At 45.6% G+C, this 19,053-nt stretch overlaps 2 protein-coding genes across 2 annotated transcripts in view; both read left to right on the forward strand.

The window, feature by feature from the left end:
• Positions 1-1,235, forward strand: part of LOC142313020 (uncharacterized) — a 43,072-nt gene extending 41,837 nt beyond the window's left edge. The window contains exon 8 of the mRNA XM_075352006.1: positions 1,081-1,235. Coding sequence (XP_075208121.1) covers positions 1,081-1,220 — 140 coding nt within the window. The 3' untranslated portion in view covers positions 1,221-1,235. The remainder of the gene's footprint in view (positions 1-1,080) is intronic.
• A 503-nt stretch (positions 1,236-1,738) lies between these two features.
• Positions 1,739-19,053, forward strand: part of LOC142313021 (uncharacterized) — a gene marked incomplete at its 5' end in the record, with an annotated part of 144,984 nt that continues 127,669 nt past the window's right edge. The window contains 4 exon segments of the mRNA XM_075352007.1: positions 1,739-1,864; positions 2,058-2,148; positions 14,402-16,159; positions 16,313-16,418. Of these exon segments, the coding sequence (XP_075208122.1) occupies positions 1,739-1,864; positions 2,058-2,148; positions 14,402-16,159; positions 16,313-16,418 (2,081 nt within the window).

A 19,053-nucleotide genomic window follows, 5' to 3' on the forward strand; every position in this document is an offset into this window, starting at 1 on the left:
CGTGCTGGGGGTCGCTGGCTGGCAAAGCGCCTCCTGGCTCCTTCATCTGTGGGACTGAGCAGGACGCCGGGGGGGGTAGCTCCGCCCACAGATGAAGTTCAAACCAGGAGGTCTGCGCACCTTAAAGGGACGGCGCTGCAGATTACTGCCGTGTACTGCGGTCCCCGGAACTCGGCCTGGGGGCAGCAGAACTGACAGCGAGTGGGCCCCGGCCAAGGGGCAGCAGAACTGACGAGGCCGAGTGGGCCCACCCGGCTCTCCGGGGCCCCGGCATTTGCCCGGATGTGCCGCGTGTTGGCGCTGGCCCTGTCCACACTGTAAACCCCTCCTGACCCCACACATAACCTTCACCTCATCCAGCACCATGACACCCAGCACAGCAGAGTCCTGCATACACTGAGGAGCTGATCATGTGACCCCTGACTCCTCCCCTCCATGTGACATCATCACAGGTCCTGGAAGCACAGAGCAGCCATATATCTAGGGTTATGGCTAAATCACAGTGGGTAGAAGGACCTTGGGCATGACAGGCTTGGTTGGTTGGCATGGTGATGTTTCCTCCCATCTATACTGATGCAAGGTAGGGCTTCACCCCCCCCATCTGGAGCTCTTACCCCCAGACCCCCAATTCTATTATAATCAACTCCATGCGAACGTGGACTTTAAAGAAAAATGTATCTTCCTGGTATCCGCTATGTCGGCGGAGGTCCCGCCCCTTCTGGTCACATGGGCGTGACATCAGCAGAGGTCCCTTTTGGCCACTGGGATTTAGCCGTTACCATATATCTAGTGTGCGGCTCTGCAGGTAGAGATGTGTGGAGATTCCCTGTTCTTCTCTATCAGGTTTGGTCATTATTCACACTCGCCTTCATTCTGTTTTTCTTTTCTTTTGTGAGACATTAGTTTTTCATGGTGATTAAAAAACTCTAATTTCTAGATTTATGAAGTTCTCTACCAGATTTATACTGATGTCATCACTTTAGGATTTTTTCTTGTACTTTGTTTTTAGATCAGCTCATTTGCTTCTCATTTCAATTATTATTACATAAGATACTGAAAATGAATCTATATAATTTTCAGAACTATCATGGATGGATATGGACAGAAACAAGATGGCGGAGAGGATATTACACCTCACCCTAGAGATCCTCTTCCGGCTTACTGGAGAGGTGAGAGATTCTGATGACGTCACATTACACCATTCTTATCTATGGGAATAACAGATGGACAGAACTGGAGAGGTGAGGACTCTGGAAATGTCTGGAGTGAGATTTCTTACTGTGTCTCTCCATAACCAGGATTACACAGTAGTGAAGAAGACCTCTAGTGAGCGCTGTCAGGCCCCTGTGTCTGAGGGATGGGGAAGACTCCTGAGCCCAATCACGGGGCCTCCACCTCAACCCCCGATACATGAGGACATCAATGACCAGAAGATCCTAGAACTCACCTACAAGATGATTGAGCTGTTGACTGGAGAGGTGACACTGCTGGGAATGCTGGGACATTATACAGTAACGCTATGAAGGGATCGGGGGTGACGGTATCATTGTATGTGTCAGGTTCCTATAAGGTGTCAGGACGTCACCGTCTATTTCTCCATGGAGGAGTGGGAGTATTTAGAAGGACACAAAGATCTGTACAAGGACGTCATGATGGAGGTTCCCCAGCCCCTCACATCACCAGGTAATAGACAGGACTAAATACACACGGCCTATAATTATCTGTATGTAAGGAATGAATTCAGTCCCTGTATGTGTCTCCTCCAGGTCTATCCAGTAAGAGAACAACACCAGAGAGATGTCCCCGTCCTCTTCTCCCACAGGACTGTAAACAAGAAGACCCCGATGTTCCTCAGGATCATCAGGTAGATGGAGAGAAGGTGCCATGAAATCTCCTATGATGTGTAGACGGCTGTGAAGGTCTTGTGCTCAGTCTTGTTTTATCCACCAGAATTATATGTGTTATACTTGTGTAATGAGTGCGGTGGAGATGGCAGGATTAGAGCTGATCATAGATGGGACTTCATCTGTCAGTGACTTTTACAATATTTGTTTCAGGGGGAAGATCTGCCCCATATTAATACTACAGAGACATATGTGAGGGGTGATGAGCGGAGTAAAGAGGAGATTCCCACAGATAACCGCCCAGGTGAGTAGTGACCACTAAATGCAGAGAAGTCACAGATTCTTCTCATTCAGCAGCTGCTACAATGTGGGACTAAGAAGAAGGAACAAAACTTAGTATCCTAAGAATAAGGAGTAAGAGGTTTCCTGTACATCCTAGACACTGGGAATGTGCAGATTATAGTGGAAGAATACGTCACATATAAAATGATGCGTTTTGTGTTTCCCTATCCTGATATGAAATAACATGGAAAAAGTACAAACTATGTCATAATGAACACATATTGTATATAAAGTGGATCCAAAAGGTCTACATGCCTCTGATAAAATGAAAGGTTTTTGTCATATAAGAAATCCTACCAAGAAAAATAATTTCTGCACTTATTCCATTTTTAATGTTGCTCATAATCTGTGCACTTCAATCGTGAAACAATCTAAAATCTTTTTGAGTGGAAAAAGAACTAAAATCATGTGGTTGCATAAGTATTTACACCCTTTGTTTTTTAAACCACTATACATCAATCTTTTCAGCATCCTCTATGGTGTTTGCAGATTGGACTGTATTTTTCTGGTGATGGGTTTCCTTTAACACCTTTCTTTCTCGTTATGTCTTATTTTGGAGTACATTTCCACAAATGGACACAGTGGTTTGTCCTGGCGATATGTGGGCAGAGGAGCTGTGCTCGCATCATCACTTCTGGTAGTTCAGCTTATGTGATAGCTGAGCTCCTGCTACAACAACCGGATCTGGTGTCCGTACTGCCCCCGGCTGTTTATCCGTCTATATACCGTGATCCATGACTAATGCAACATTTAGATGGTTTGGGGAGAATTCTGATACCCGATCAGCACCTTCATGATGTCTCGCTGAGGCCCAATGATTGCCATGACAGCAGGAGGTCAAGACATTTTATCTCATTCTTGAAAGTAATATTGTTTTACAATTACCACCATATAGTAATTTTGGCCAATATTTTGTAGTAATATTTCCATCCTGGCTCTCATCTTTTAGTAATTTCTCCATCCTATACTAATGTGCCCATATTGTCCCCTGTGATAATGTGCCCATATTGTCCCCTTGATGTAATGTGCTCATATTGTCCCCTTGTAGTAATGTGCCCATATTGTCCCCTTGTAGTAATGTGCCCATATTGTCCCCTGTGGTAATGTGCCCATATTGTAGTAATATCCCGTTATGATGTTTATCACATACAAAAAAAAAATTCTTCTCACCTGTCTTCTGTTTCCTCGGTGTCCTCTTACCTGCTTGTTGTAGCTTGAAGGCACCTAGACCCCGAGATGATTGCTGTCTGGTACACACATCTGCCGCCATCAGTGTTTTCCTACTGGGGAGCGATTTGCGACACTGCACTCCTCACATCTTTACTATTGGCGGCCGCCGGCCAATCAGAATACACCACCATTAGCCGCTGGCCTCTGATTGGCCAACGCAGTGCTGTACATTATATTCACCTGAGGGAAAGCATTGACGGCGGCGGCCCCGTGTACCGGACCGCAATCTTTAAGGGTCTAGGTGTCTGCAGGCCACAAGAAGCAGCCTCACGGGTCGCATGCAGGCCACGTTTTTGACACCTCTGCTCTAGACCATGGGCACATTTGTCCATGGATTTTGTCACTGAGCTGCCATTGTTAGTGGTGAAGAATGTAATTCTGGTAGTGGTTAACAGATTTAGTAAAATGGAACATTTCATTGCATTGTCAGCATTACCTAATGCCAAAACTTTGGCACAGGTGCTTGTTGATGACGTTGTGAGACTTCATGGGATTCCGTCCAATGTTGGCTCGGATCACAGAACTCAATTTGTCTCAAAGTTCTGGAAGGCATTCTGTACTCATCTAATGGGGGTGCAATTGTCTTTCGCTTTGGCTGTTCACCCCCAGTCGAACGGCCAGACTGAGCGCACTAATCAGAATCTGAAGACTTATCTCAGAAGCTTTGCCTCTGAGAATCAGGAGGATTGGGCGTCATTTTTAACTTTGGCCGAGTTTGCTATCAACAACCGGCATCAGGAGTTTACTAGTAAGTTGCATATGGTTTTCACCCTCAGTTCAGCACATTTACAGGGATAGGGGCTTCCGGTATCCCGGAAGAGTAGTGTGACGCCCAGGAGACCGGGGTACCCAGCACCGGATCGGGGGTCTATTTCTTGAGGGGATGTCACGGGTGGCTCGACCCGGGCTGTGGTCTCAGGCGATGCACAGTGCAATGGGGGGTATTTACAGGGGATAAATAAAAGTTTATAAGAGTTTTTCGTGACGCCACCCGGAATAAATGTGGCTATTTATGGCCACCGCTGCCAGTAGCTGGCCGGGGATGATGATGTGGGGCAGCTGAGGTGGAAAGCCCTTTCCGGGTAGGGCTGTGGGTCCCAGGCAGGTGAGGTAAAAGTCAATGGTGGTTATAGATAATGGTATTGTGAGGAGACTTTAGGGGCGCAGACACTTACTTGATCAGCAATAGGTTTTTTCAGCTTCGATGGTCCCAATCCTGGATAGGTGGCTACTGCCCAAATGAGAGACTGAGGCACAGGCGACGTTTAACCGGTTTACTTCAACAAAAAACTGCATAACAACAAGTCCCGTCACCGGAGTCTGTATAAGGAGGACTAAGTTACTCTGCCCTGCCAGGTCCTTGGCCTCCTTCTTTGCGCTGTCTGTGTGTGGCCCTGCTGCTGTTTGTGAACTGGCTGCCGGCCCAAACTGTCCCTCCTGGGTCCTAATTCAACAGGCAACTTGAGTCCTTTTCCTCTGCTTACCCCTTCCGGGAGTACCGCTGAACTCTCTGGATGCTGCTGTGTCTGACCCTGATGAAGCTTGAATCGCCTTCACTTTTCCTGGTTGCTGTATTGTGTAAAACTAATGCAGCCACGGATCCGGTGTCCGTATTTGCGCCTTTTCAGGGGTAGATATTAATGGCTACCCGGTTCCTAAAATGTTCCTCTTCTCTGTCTCCTCCTCCTCAGACCAATGGCTTGGGCCTGGAAATTGTCAGTCTCTCCTAAGTACCTCAGAGCAATTTCTCTGTGACTGCTCCTTTGAGCGTCCCGGCTCCAACTGAAAAAACTAAACTGTCAATTTTACCTCAGATCAGAATATATCTAGGGGAGTCTCTTGAGCTCCCCCTTCTGGCCAGAGGTGGTAGTGCGGTGTCTGCTCTAGTGCTTGTATTGAGTAACTAATGATGGTTTTATTGTGGCTAATACCCCTAGGGGTGCCACATTCCCCCTTAGTGAAAAACAGTACTCCGGGACTGTGATACAATAAACAAATGATATAACAATTAATATTTACAGAGTCGTAAAAATAAAAAATTACAAAAACCACTCAAAGTGCAAAAATAGAGTTCTGTAAAAAGTCACTTCAAACAGCGTCCATTAATACAGTTCTATTCTTGAAGGTGTTGAAATAACTAACTATCCGCTAGAAAAGGCACTGCAATTAGCGTCCTGGAACTCGGTTCCATTTTTCCAGCAGAGTCTAAAAGAAAGTCTAAAAGAAAGTCGAAAAAGATCAAAAAGCAAAAGCAGTCTTTCCGGAGTTTTAGTCTATCGCCTCCGGCTGATAACTATTTACAAGTAGTTTTACCACAATCGGTCCTGTGGCATGGTTCATAGTTAATAATGAAGAAAAGTTCAAGAATATGTAAGTAGTTCATACAGGAAAGTCTCTGTAGGTACTGGGCTTAAACGTTGCAAACTAATAACTAATGACTAAACTAAATTTTTCTGAATTCTATTAAATGTACCACATAACATATACACAATTCACATTTCAACTTATTCACATTTGATAATCTGCATATTTTGCTGGTAGTTGACCTTGAGTATTACGCTGGGACCTACGTAAGGTTAGTGTACTAGGCGTACTTAGCGTTATGGTATGAGTGGATGTGTACCTACCGGGTGCTTCTGGTTCTGCTAAGGATGATTCCACGTTTGTGGGGTTGGCAAGTCCACTGTGACCGGGATCACTATAGGAATCTGTTCTTCCTGTCTTGGGACTTCTTGTGGTATAGGGTCAATTTCTGATTCTGTTTGTCTTGGGGCTTCTGGTTGTATGGACTCTGGTGTTAGTTCTGGTACTTGGTAAAAGGCCATCATTGGTACTACCACTGCACCATGGTATGTGGGCCAGGTTTTAGGAAAGTCTCCTAAGACTGTATGAATTTTTTCTTCCTCTTCCTTAACTGGTTGAACCTGTACGGGTTGGATTACTTCAGGTTCCGAATGGATAACTTCTGGCTCTTTCAAGGTTTCAGGACAAAGTTTCAGATTGTCTCTTGACACTAGTACTGATGTTAGCCCTCCGTTTTTGCTGATAAGGCACATTTTAGGAATGTTCACTCTTGCTGGTAAAACTGTGTACGGGATGGTTTCCCACTGGTTATCCAGTTTATTGGTGCGACAATTTCTCTTTAGTACTTGGTCACCAGGTTTTAACGGGGTTGCTAGAGCATGCTGATTATAAGTTCGTTCTTGTCTTTCTCTAGCTTGCTGGAGACTTCTTTCCACACACTCTTGAACTTGGCGATACTGCTGTTGACGTAGGGTATCCCAATTGGAATCTTGCACTTCTGCATCCGGTTTCAGAATTCCCATTTCGAGATCAATAGGTAGCTTACCGGGTCTTGCACGCATAAGGTAAGCTGGGGTGCAATTTGTTGAACTTACTGGGACATTGTTATAAAGGTCTACCAAGTCAGGCAATTTCTCCGGCCATTGATTTCTTTCTGACTCCGGCAAGGTCTTCAATAAGTCAATTACAATATGGTTCATCTTTTCGCATAAGCCATTTGTTTGAGGATGATATGCTGTTGTCCGGATCTTCTTGCAACCATACATATTGCAGAACTCTCTGAAGATCTCTGATTCAAAGGCTGTACCTTGGTCTGCAAGTACTTGCTCAGGGTATCCATGGGGTCTGCAAAAGTATGTTTGAAACGCCTTAGCTGCTGTTTTTGCTGTGAGATCTTTCACGGGTACCACCACTAAGAAACGTGAGTAATGGTCCACGATGGTTAAGGCATAGACATAGCCAGACCGGCTTGGTGTCAACTTCACATGGTCTATGGCGACAATCTCAAGTGGTTGCTTGGTGACTATGGGCTGGAGTGGTGCTCTTTGGTTTCGTTGATCTTTCCTTCTGAGGTTGCACGGGCCACAGTTTCTGCACCATTCTTCAATTGATCTTCTCATACCAACCCAGTAGAATCTTTCTCTCAAGAGTATTTCTAGTTTCTTCCATCCAAAATGACCGGCACCATTGTGGTAAGCTTCCAGGACCATCTTTACATCCTGTTTAGGCATTATTATTTGCCAGACTAATTCATGTGTCTTTGGATTAGTGTACCTTCTGCAGAGCTTCCCTTGATACAAGAACATTCTGCCTCTCTCTTTCCAGAGTTGATGCGTCTCTTCCGGGGCATTCTGGTTGGGAAATGCACCTTGTTCCGTCAGCAGTTCCTTTACCAACTTCACAGCCGGATTGCTGTCTTGCGTGTCAGCCCATCTGTGGTGTGCTAATGGGTTAAGAGTCGCTTGTTGTTGTTTCTGATAGGCACCTGACTGATACTGTCCTATCTTGGGACTATGGAAGGCCGGTAGTTCAATTTCTTCAAGCTCCTCCGGTTCCTCTTCCACATTTTCCAAGTGTAGCATCCGGGATAAGGCATCTGCATTTCCATTCTTGCGGCCTGCTCTATACTTGATCACAAAGTTGTAATTAGACAGCCTGGCTATCCATCGTTGTTCCAGCGCACCTAATTTTGCTGTATCCAGGTGGGTCAACGGGTTGTTATCAGTATAGATGGTGAATTCTGCAGCTGCCAGATAGTGTTTGAAACGCTCGGTTACAGCCCAGACTACTGCCAATAATTCTAACTTGAAGGAGCTGTAATTTTCCGGATTTCTTTCAGTAGGCCGGAGCTTTCTGCTTGCAAAGGCGACGACTTTCTCCTTGCCTCCCTGCTTTTGTGACAGTACTGCTCCTAGTCCCACATTACTGGCATTTGTGTAGAGGATGAAGGGTTGATGGTAATTTGGCTATGCTAGAACCTCTTCTCCTGTCAGTGCCTTCTTTAGCTTCTCAAAGGACTCTTCCCTCTCGTTACTCCACTGGAAAGGAGGATTCCGGGCTGAGGGCTTCTTTGACTGCCCTACCAGGATGTCTTGTATGGGTGCTGCTAACTTTGTAAACCCTTTTATGAATCTGCGATAGTAGCCCACCAGTCCCAGGAATTGCCTCACCTCTTTCACGCTGGTGGGTCTTGGCCAATCACGGTTACTTTCTCGGGATCCGATGCTACTCCTTCTGAACTTACAATGTGTCCCAGGTACTGTACCTTTGGCTTAAGAAGGTGACATTTGGATGGCTTGATCTTCATGCCATATTTGGACAAGGCTTCAAATACTTCTGCCAAATCTTGTAGGTGTTGCTCATAAGTCTTGGAGTAGACTATTACATCATCTAGGTACAGGAGGACGGTTTCAAAGTTCTTGTGTCCTAGACAGCACTCCTTCAGTCGCTGGAAGGTACCGGGTGCATTGCAGAGTCCGAACGGCATACAATTAAATTCACAGAGACCCATCGGTGTGGTGAATGCTGTTTTTTCCTTGTCTCTCTCCGCCACAGGGACCTGCCAATACCCACTTGTTAAGTCTAAGGTGGAAAAATAGTTAGCAGATCTTAATGCTGCTAATGATTCCTCTATTCTAGGTAGGGGGTACGCGTCTTTATGGGTAATGTGATTAATCTGTCGGTAGTCCACGCACATTCTCATGGTTCCGTCTTTCTTTTTAACCATCACTAGAGGGGCTGCCCAGGGGCTACAGCTGTCTCTTATTACCCCGGCTTGTTTCATATCCCTTAGCATACCTTTTGCACATTGGTAGTGAGCGGGCGGTACGGGTTTATATCTCTTTTATTGGTGGGTGGTTACCAGTGGGTATTGTGTGTTCTACCCCTTTGATCTTCCCAAAATCTAGCGGGTGTTTACTGAAGACTTGTTCATATTCTCTCACTAGCCTGTACACCCCTTGTTTTTGATGGGTAGGTGTTAAATCTGTTCCTACATACAACTGTTGACACCAATCCTCCAATTCTCCATGTGAACCATTGTCGTCTGCCTGGCATGACGGATCCAAGGGCTCAATGGCTGTGATGGCATTGTTGTCAACGGTATATAGTTTTGCCATAGTAGCATACCTTGGTAAAGTGACCTCTTCTTCTCCACAATTTAAAAGACGTATTGGCACCCTTCCCCGGTGTACCTCGACTACTCCCCTGGCTGTCAGTATAGTGGGCCTACTATCAGTGTACACGGGTTCTACCAAAGCCTGGTAATTTTGCCCTTTAATGCCTATTGCGGCCCTACACCATACCAACATTTCGGTTTTAGGCGGAATTACAATATGTGTTGGATCACTTACCCTCACACTGCCAATTTCTCCACCTGCAACTTCTATCTGTTGCTTTAACACAACAGCTTTTATCTCTCTCTGTAGAATTCTTTGCTGGTCACATCTGGCAGTCTTGGCGAGTTGCTGTAAGACAGTAAGGACCTCGGAAAAACAATTTTCTATTACATTCATTCCTATCAATACAGTTGGTTCACGATCTCGCCGGTCAACATCAACAACAATAATACCTTGCTTCTGTAATTCTATCCTACCAATTTTGACAGTCATTTCCCTAAAACCTACTTGTGGTACTATCTCACCATTACTAGCCCATATACTCAATGCAACATTAGATGGTCCTTTATCAATGTCTGTATCAGCCCAGTACCTCTTATAAAGGATATGCGGAATCGATGATATCTGGGAACCGGTGTCCAGCAGGGCGTTGAGGGGAATACCGTCCAGCACGATAGGGATAACGGGACGCCCTCCCACGTACTTGTCATGCCAGGGTGTTGGACCTTGAAAGTTCATTCCTGCGAAGCGGCCCACCTTCCCAGGGGATCCTTGTTTAAAGCACATTCCCGGGCAAAGTGGCCTGGCTCCTTGCAACGACGGCAAATGGGCTGTCCATCCGGCTGGTAGCGGTCGCTGGGTCGTCCTCTCCACGCTGAGTATCTCCTGGGCCTCATCCATGGAACATCCTCTTTGCTGGTCGCCAACTCGATCTTGGGTGTAGTCTGGGATCCACGCAACTCCTGAATGATTTTAGCCATTGTAGCAACGGTGTCTGTCAGGGCAGCAAGCTTTTGATGGAGAGCCTCATTGGTGTTAGGCTCCAGGGATTTAGCAATAGCCCCTGACATGGCTGAGGTCACTGGCACTCCCTGCTGCTGAAGTGCCTCTGCAATAGTTTGAGACAAATCCAGATCCCGGGGCGCCGCTGCCTGCTGGAGACGAATGGCACTTTCCTTTAATTGAGCAAATGTCAGTTCGGGATCCTTAAAGGCCAGCATGCTTAAATGCCCCCGGTGAGAAGGGGTTAAGAGTCCCTCAATAAATTGATCTTTCAATAGCTTATCTGCTCCGGTGGTAAAAACAGGTTCTGCTAATGTAAGTGCTTTGAGCGCCTCCTGTAGATTTAAAGCAAAGTCTCTCACGCTCTCATTGGATTTCTGTTTACAATTAAAGAATCTTGTTTTAGCCTTACTGCCGGCAGTGATTTCAAAAGCTGCTTTCAATCCGGCTATTACCGTGTTTCCCCGAAAGTAGGACCCCCCCGAAAGTAAGGCAGGGTGGGGGTTTCGGGGGGGTCCGCCAATGTAGGGCACCCCCCGATTGTAAGGCAGGGTAGCGGGGGTGCCCGGGGAATGTAAGGCCGCCTATGGGTGGTGGTCGCGGCGTAATGTATACCTCCTCCGGTGAATGGCCCCCGCAATCTCGCCGGCCTGCGGCGCGTCCCGGGTCAACGCTCTTCCTGCTTGATGCTGATTGGTCGATCAGCCTGTTCGTCACAGGCTCCCTGCTGGCCATCAGCTCGAGCTGTGATTGGCCAGTCAGCTGGCTCGCAGCTGATTGGCCGAATCAGCCGCGACGTCACCGCCTGCAGGCTCGCTCCCATTGGTCCAGCGTCCCCGGCGTCCCCGGAAGAAGGAAAGTAACGGTAAGTTCCGAAACTCTCTCTCTCTGTGTGTGTACGGTATGTGTATGGGGGCTGTATGTGTCAGAGTGTGTGTGTGTGTGTGTGTGTGTACGGTACCGGTACGATATGTGTGTGGGTGCCGTGTGGGTCTGTACCGGTACCGTATGTGTCAGTGTGTGTGGTGGCAGAGTGGGGGGCAGAGCCACTGTATGGGGAGGCTGCAGGGGGGAGGATGGGGTGGATTCCGGACTCTCAAACAATGGGGAGGCTGCAGGGGGGAGGATGGGGTGGGTGGATTCCGGACTCTCAAACAATGGGGAGGCTGCAGGGGGGAGGATGGGGTGGGTGGATTCCGGACTCTCAAACAATGGGGAGGCTGCAGGGGGGAGGATGGGGTGCATGCCGGACTCTCAAACAATGGGGAGGCTGCAGGGGGGAGGATGGGGTGGATGCCGGACTCTCAAACAATGGGGAGGCTGCAGGGGGGAGGGGGGAGGGGGAAATTGTTATTTTTTTTTTCCAATGTAAGGCCTCCCCCGAAAGTAAGGCAGGGTGGGACTTTTGGGGGTAAAATTAATGTAAGACAGGGCCTTACTTTCGGGGAAACACGGTATATGTTTAACAGTGTCTTTTGCATCTACTGGCCAGGCTGTGACTTCCCACAGGGCACTGCCAGCTAATTGTCCCATAAGATGACCAACACGCTGAATCTCTGTCAGGGCAGGGTACATGTTGAAGTAGGCTTGCAGCTTCTCATTAAAGTTATCAAGAGTATTTGGCTTACCTTCATAGTGTGGTAGCCACGGGGCACCTGGAGTATAGGGCATCAGAAATGGCATAATGGGCGCTGCTCCTTGCGCCGCTGGGCTGCCAGACGCTCTATTCATATTTTGTCCTTCTGCTGCGGTCGCATCACTTGGTGCATCAGCATCTCCGTGGTGCGACATGTTGCGCCCCCTTAGTTAATCTGGACCCTTCCGGTCCTCTGCTCTCGTCGGGATGGCGCACAATAGTTCTGTGGTGCAGCAGGATTTGTTTTTTTTTTTTTTTTTAGTCAGAGCTCAGGCTGTGGCGCAGTTCAAATAACACAGGCAGTTATAAGGTGATTACCTCAGAGGATGGCGGCCATTTTGTCCCCATGTCTTTCAATGGGAAAAAGTCAATTTCAATGGTTTTCAATGGGGAAAATACATTTTCTTTAATAAAGTCAATTTTTGATGTTTTTCACACAGTTTTTGGCCAATTTTACTGGAAATCACGGCACACAATACCCAGTTTAGCTGGGCACGGTAGATCCTGTTCGTGACACCAATTTGTGACGCCCAGGAGACCGGGGTACCCAGCACCGGATCGGGGGTCTATTTCTTGAGGGGATGTCACGGTTGGCTCGACCCGGGCTGTGATCTCAGGCGATGCACAGTGCAAATGGGGGGTATTTACAGGGGATAAATAAAAGTTTATAAGAGTTTTTCGTGACGCCACCCGGAATAAATGTGGCTATTTATGGCCACCGCTGCCAGTAGCTGGCCGGGGATGATGATGTGGGGCAGCTGAGGTGGAAAGCCCTTTCCGGGTAGGGCTGTGGGTCCCAGGCAGGTGAGGTAAAAGTCAATGGTGGTTATAGATAATGGTATTGTGAGGAGACTTTAGGGGCGCAGACACTTACTTGATCAGCAATACGTTTTTTCAGCTTCGATGGTCCCAATCCTGGATAGGTGGCTACTGCCAAATGAGAGACTGAGGCACAGGCGACGTTTAACCGGTTTACTTCAACAAAAAACTGCATAACAACAAGTCCCGTCACCGGAGTCTGTATAAGGAGGACTAAGTTACTCTGCCCTGCCAGGTCCTTGGCCTCCTTCTTTGCGCTGTCTGTGTGTGGCCCTGCTGCTGTTTGTGAACTGGCTGCCGGCCCAAACTGTCCCTCCTGGGTCCTAATTCAACAGGCAACTTGAGTCCTTTTCCTCTGCTTACCCCTTCCGGGAGTACCGCTGAACTCTCTGGATGCTGCTGTGTCTGACCCTGATGAAGCTTGAATCGCATTCACTTTTCCTGGTTGCTGTATTGTGTAAAACTAATGCAGCCACGGATCCGGTGTCCGTATTTGCGCCTTTTCAGGGGTAGATATTAATGGCTACCCGGTTCCTAAAATGTTCCTCTTCTCTGTCTCCTCCTCCTCAGACCAATGGCTTGGGCCTGGAAATTGTCAGTCTCTCCTAAGTACCTCAGAGCAATTTCTCTGTGACTGCTCCTTTGAGCGTCCCGGCTCCAACTGAAAAAACTAAACTGTCAATTTTACCTCAGATCAGAATATATCTAGGGGAGTCTCTTGAGCTCCCCCTTCTGGCCAGAGGTGGTAGTGCGGTGTCTGCTCTAGTGCTTGTATTGAGTAACTAATGATGGTTTTATTGTGGCTAATACCCCTAGGGGTGCCACAGTAGCATTTTTTTTCTTCGCTCTCTTCGGTATGGTGAAAGGTTCAGCGTAAGCTTAGGATGATGGATGACAGGTACAAATGTATGGCTAATAAAAAGCTGGCATCAAGCCCAGTGCTTAGAAATAGAGAAGCATCTATCATACACCCAATTGCTAACTCTGTAAGTTTACAGTTAAAAAACACACAGAAAAACATAGTTTATTTGAATTAAGACTCCCCACACTCCCGCCTTTACCAGTTTCTTATTTAAAAAGAAATCTTTGAAGTTCCAACGTTATTCAATGGTGTAATGTCCCACAGCGATTCATATGAAGCGTCGTTCTCAAAACAAGGCTCCATAGGTAACTCCCGGTCTGCGGCAGGTATGGAATTTCTCATTAACATGAGAAATGTCGGGTCTGCCGCTGATAGCGAGTGACCTATGGAGACTTGTTTTAATACTACTGACTGACAGGCTCATTTATGAGTCTCCACTGAGTGTCTTAGTAAAAAATATTGGTGATCAACACTTTGAGATATGAACCGAGGAAGATGCTGAATCCAACACTGCATTGGAAAAATGCTAGAGTCGATCCTGGTGGCCTGATATCATTATCTAGTGGTCCATGTGCTGTGGTATTCGATTAAAATGTGAACTGTTTTGTCACAAATACCTTAATGAATATTCGAATTTTGCAACATGATTTGCAATTTTTGTGGACATTTTACATAGTAAAAAGAAAACAAAAAACTTTTTCCGAGTTTATATTATTGAAAAAGTAATAAGTTTTATTCTTTGCAGGTGACTGTATTAGGAGATCAAAAAGACTTCTGACACTAGACTTTCAATCATATAATCTTGGTGTGCCAGAAAACACATATCAAGGACATTGTGTTATCTCAGCTGTATCTTCGGTGCGTCACAGCAAAGATCTATCATCTGATCCTATAAAACAGGTTCTATTTTCTGATTCATCACAGGCTATTAAGGAAAATAAAAGTAACATAAGGAATGTTAGAACTACCAAAGGAAAGAAGACATTTTCATGTTCAGAGTGTGGAAAATATTTTAATTGTCAATCAAGCCTTATTGTACATAAGAAAACTCACACAGGGGAAAAACCCTATCCATGTCCAAAATGTGGGAAATGTTTTGCAGACAAATCAAACCTTGTTAGACACCAGAGAACTCACACAGGGGAGAAGCCATATCCATGTCCAGACTGCGGGAAATGTTTTACAAACAAATCATCTGTTGTTACACATCACAGAACTCACACAGGGGAGAAGCCTTTTTCATGTTCAAAATGTGGGAAATGTTTTGCAAACAAATCATCTTTTGTTATACATCAGAGAACTCACACAGGGGAGAAGCCATTTTCATGTTCAGTATGTGGGAAATGTTTTGTAGATAAATCAACTCTTGTTAAACATCAAAGAACTCACACAGGGGAGAAGCCATTTTCATGTTCAGAATGTGGGAAATGTCTTGCAGATAAATCCTCTCTTGTTAAACATCTGAGAAATCATACAGGGGAGAAGCCATTTTCATGTTCAGTATGTGGGAAATGTTTTGTAGATAAATCAACTCTTGGTAATCATCAGAGAACTCACACAGGGGAGAAGCCATTTTCATGCTCAGAATGTGGAAAATGTTTTTTAAATAAATCAATTCTTGTTATCCATCAGAGAACTCACACAGGGGAGAAGCCATTTTCTTGTCCAGAGTGTAGCAAAGATTTTAACCAGAAATCAAATTTTCTTATACATCTGAGAACGCACACAGGGGAGAAGCTATTTTCATGTTCAGAATGTGGGAAATGGTTTAGAAATAAATCAACTTTTGTTATACATCAAAGAAGTCACACAGGGGAGAAGCCATTTTCATGTTCAGAATGTGGGAAATGTTTTGCAAATAAATCAGTTCTTGTTACCCATCAGAGAACTCATACAGGGGAGAATCCATTTTCATGTTCAGAGTGTGGGAAGGATTTTAATCACAAATCAAATTTTCTTAAACATCTGAGAATTCATACAGGGGAGAAGCTATTTTCATGTTCAGAATGTGGGAAATGCTTTAGAAAAAAATCAACTTTTGTTATACATCAAAGAAGTCACACAGGGGAGAAGCCATTTTCATGTTCAGAATGTGGGAAATGTTTTGCAGATAAATCAGTTCTTGTTAACCATAAGAGAACTCACACAGGGGAGAAGCCATTTTCATGTTCAGAATGTGGGAAATGTTTTGCAGATAAATCAGTTCTTGTTACCCATCAGAGAACTCATACAGGGGAGAATCCATTTTCATGTTCAGAGTGTGGGAAGGATTTTAATCACAAATCAAATTTTCTTAAACATCTGAGAATTCATACAGGGGAGAAGCCATTTTCATGTTCAGAATGTGGGATATGTTTTGTAGATAGATCAACTTTTGTTCAACATCAGAGAACTCACACAAGGGACAAACCATTTTTATGTTCAGACTGTGGGAAAAGTTTTGTGTGTAAACCATATTTGGTTAAACATAAAAAAATTCACAAAGGGAAGAAGCCTTATCTATGTTGAGATTGTGGGAAATGCTTTTCTTTGAAAACAACTCTTGTGAAACATTAAAGAGCTCATGAGAAGCCATTTTCATATCCAGAATGTAAAAAATGTTTTATTTGAAAATTAAATTCCGTTTATGAGAAATTAAGACTTGTTACTCATAAAGGGTTGAAGCTATCTTCATGTTCTGAATTTTCTGAGCAAGGCTACGGCATCATCACCAGCCCTAGAACTGATTGGAGCTATCAGACGATGACGTGTGATCACAATCAGTGAGCAGAAATGCAGTCTGACCTCACAGTGACCACCCTGCTCTACCACATTCCAACTTGGAGAGCTGTCACTGTGTTGTTTTGCAGCAGATCTGATGAGCCTTGTGGTGCCACAGATGATTTTAGCCTGTACCACCACCACCACTTCTGCTGCTGTTGACTGAAGACCTGAAGAAAAGAAGATATTCCTATCCTATTCCTGACTAGGGATGGGCGAACCCGAACTGTAAAGGTCAGGGTCCGTACCGAATACATGGTGTTCATGTGCACGAACACGAGCTTTATGTGACGTTCGTGTTACAGTTCGAGTCCAGGGGCTGTAAAAAAAAAAAAAAAGCACGTTATTAAAAAAATATTATGATCATACTTACAAATGCTGTGACGCATCCTGCAGGCCCTGTCTCCCAGCGCTTCTGCTTCCGCGTCCGTCCGATCATTCCTGTTCCCCCTGGTAAGCACCTCTGGCTGAAAGGACCTACCGTGACATGCCCATGTGACCAGTCACGTGTGAATGTTGTATTACCTCATTGGCTACGGACTAGTCACATGAGTATGACGTCATCAAAGGTCTGGTGCGCCGTAATGCAAGTGTCATCGCATCATGGTGCATAATCTCCCGACGGCAGCGGGTCTCAGCTGCATGTATTTCCATGCAGATGAGGCGCTTCTGTCCTGAGAGTGGGGTGATGCAATGCGAGACACAAGTGAAATCATCCTCTCACTGTCAGCCTGCTACCTCGCTCTGTCCAGAGCGATGTACAAGACCTGACATGGCTCTATGTGCTTCTGACTATGTATAGACACTGTCTATGCACCGTGATGTAGCAGAGATGACATGGCTCTCTGTGCATCTCATTGTGTATAGACTCTGTTTGAGCACAGTGATGAAGCAGAGTTGACAATGCGCTTTGCTTCTCACTGTGTATAGACTGTGTCTGTACAGAGTGATGAAGCTGACATTGCTGTCCCTGTGAATTACATCGGACTAAGGATTTTTTTTTTATATAATAAAGGTGGAGTCTCTAAATGTTTTTTTGTTTTCTAATAATTTCTCTGTGGTTTTTTTTTCTGTTTCCTAGAAATTCTTGGTGGCCATGTCTAATTTGGCGTGGCACCATGATTTTCGGGTTTAGTACTATCTGAGAATACAAAGCTGGTATTAACCCCTTTATTACCCAGCGAGCCACCTCCATCTCGGCCGCTGGACGAGCCGGGTAAAGCACCTGGAAATAGCGCTAAGAAACAATGCGCTATTTCCAGGGGCGGCTGCGGACTGCCGAGAATCTCAGCCCCCAGCTGCTTGGCCTTACCAGACTGGCAATCAAAATACAGCGGGACTCGAGCCCACGCATTTTTTTTTTTTAAATAAAAAAAATTAATGGGCTTCCCTGTATTGTGATCGCCAACCAAGGTAAATCAGGCAGATGTGGGTGGCAGCCCCTAGCCGTCTGCTTTATCTGCGCTGAGAATCAAAAATACCACGGAGAGCTACGTCATTTGTTTTAATGATTTATTTATTTTTGAAGTACTATGATGACAGGCAATCAAAACACAGGGAAGCCCATTTTTTTTAAAAAAAATAATAATAATTAAAAATATGCGTGGGCTTCCGCTGCAGTTTCTATTGCTAGCTAAGGGTAATCCAAGCAGCTGCTGACTGCTAACCCCCACTGCTTGGTGTTACCTTCACTGGCCATAGAAAATCCAGGGAAACCTTTTTTTTTTTTTTTTTTGCCAAAAATCTTTAAAAAAAAATAATTATGTGGGCTTCGCCATATTTTTGTATGCAAGCTAGGTACAGCAAGCAGGTACGGGCTGCTCCCAACCTCCAGTTGTCTAATTGTACCCAGCCGGGAACCAAAGATATAGGGAAGCCCATAATTAGAAAAAAACAAAAAAAAAAAACGATGTGGGCTTCACCCAATTTTTGTGTCCAGCCAGGTACAACTAAGTAGCTGGGGATTGGAATCCTCAGCGCAGGATGGCCCAAGCTTTCTGGGCCCCCCCCGCTGAAAATTGCAGTCCACAGCCGCCACAGAAAATGGCACTTTCATAGAAGCGCCATCTTCTGGCGCTGTATCCAACTCTTCCAGTGGCTCTGGTACGGTTTGGCACGCTGGGCAATAAAGGGTTAATACCAGCTTTGTTTTATCAGCTAGTATTAAGCCAGGGATTCTTAATGTCAGGCCAAGTTTGACTCCGCCATTAAGAATCTCTAATAAAGGGTTAAAAAAAGACACCAGACAGAAAAAATACTTTATTAGAAATAAATACACAGACACACTTAGGGACTCAATATTTATTACTCCCTCTCACCACTCCACGATCGGGGTCTTCTGTCTTTTTTCTACTTCAACCTATGCAGCTCTGTTATATCACAAAGCACGGGGGTAAGGAAGAACGCTGCTCCTCCCCATGCAGTTTAATCACTCAATGAGTGAGCAGAAGCTGTAAGCGGTGACGTCATCGCTGCCACTCTTGCCATAGTAACCTAAGGAGCGGATTACTATAGCAACGGTGATCTCCATTCACTTGATTCCCGGCGCCGCTATTCATCACCGGCAGCGAATCCCTGCTTATGGGCTGGCTCTGTAAAGAGCACCAACATGCAGGGAGGGGAGCCGAGCATGTGCCC

Source organism: Anomaloglossus baeobatrachus, chromosome 5, assembly GCF_048569485.1.
Source record: "Anomaloglossus baeobatrachus isolate aAnoBae1 chromosome 5, aAnoBae1.hap1, whole genome shotgun sequence".
NCBI lineage: Eukaryota > Metazoa > Chordata > Amphibia > Anura > Aromobatidae > Anomaloglossus > Anomaloglossus baeobatrachus.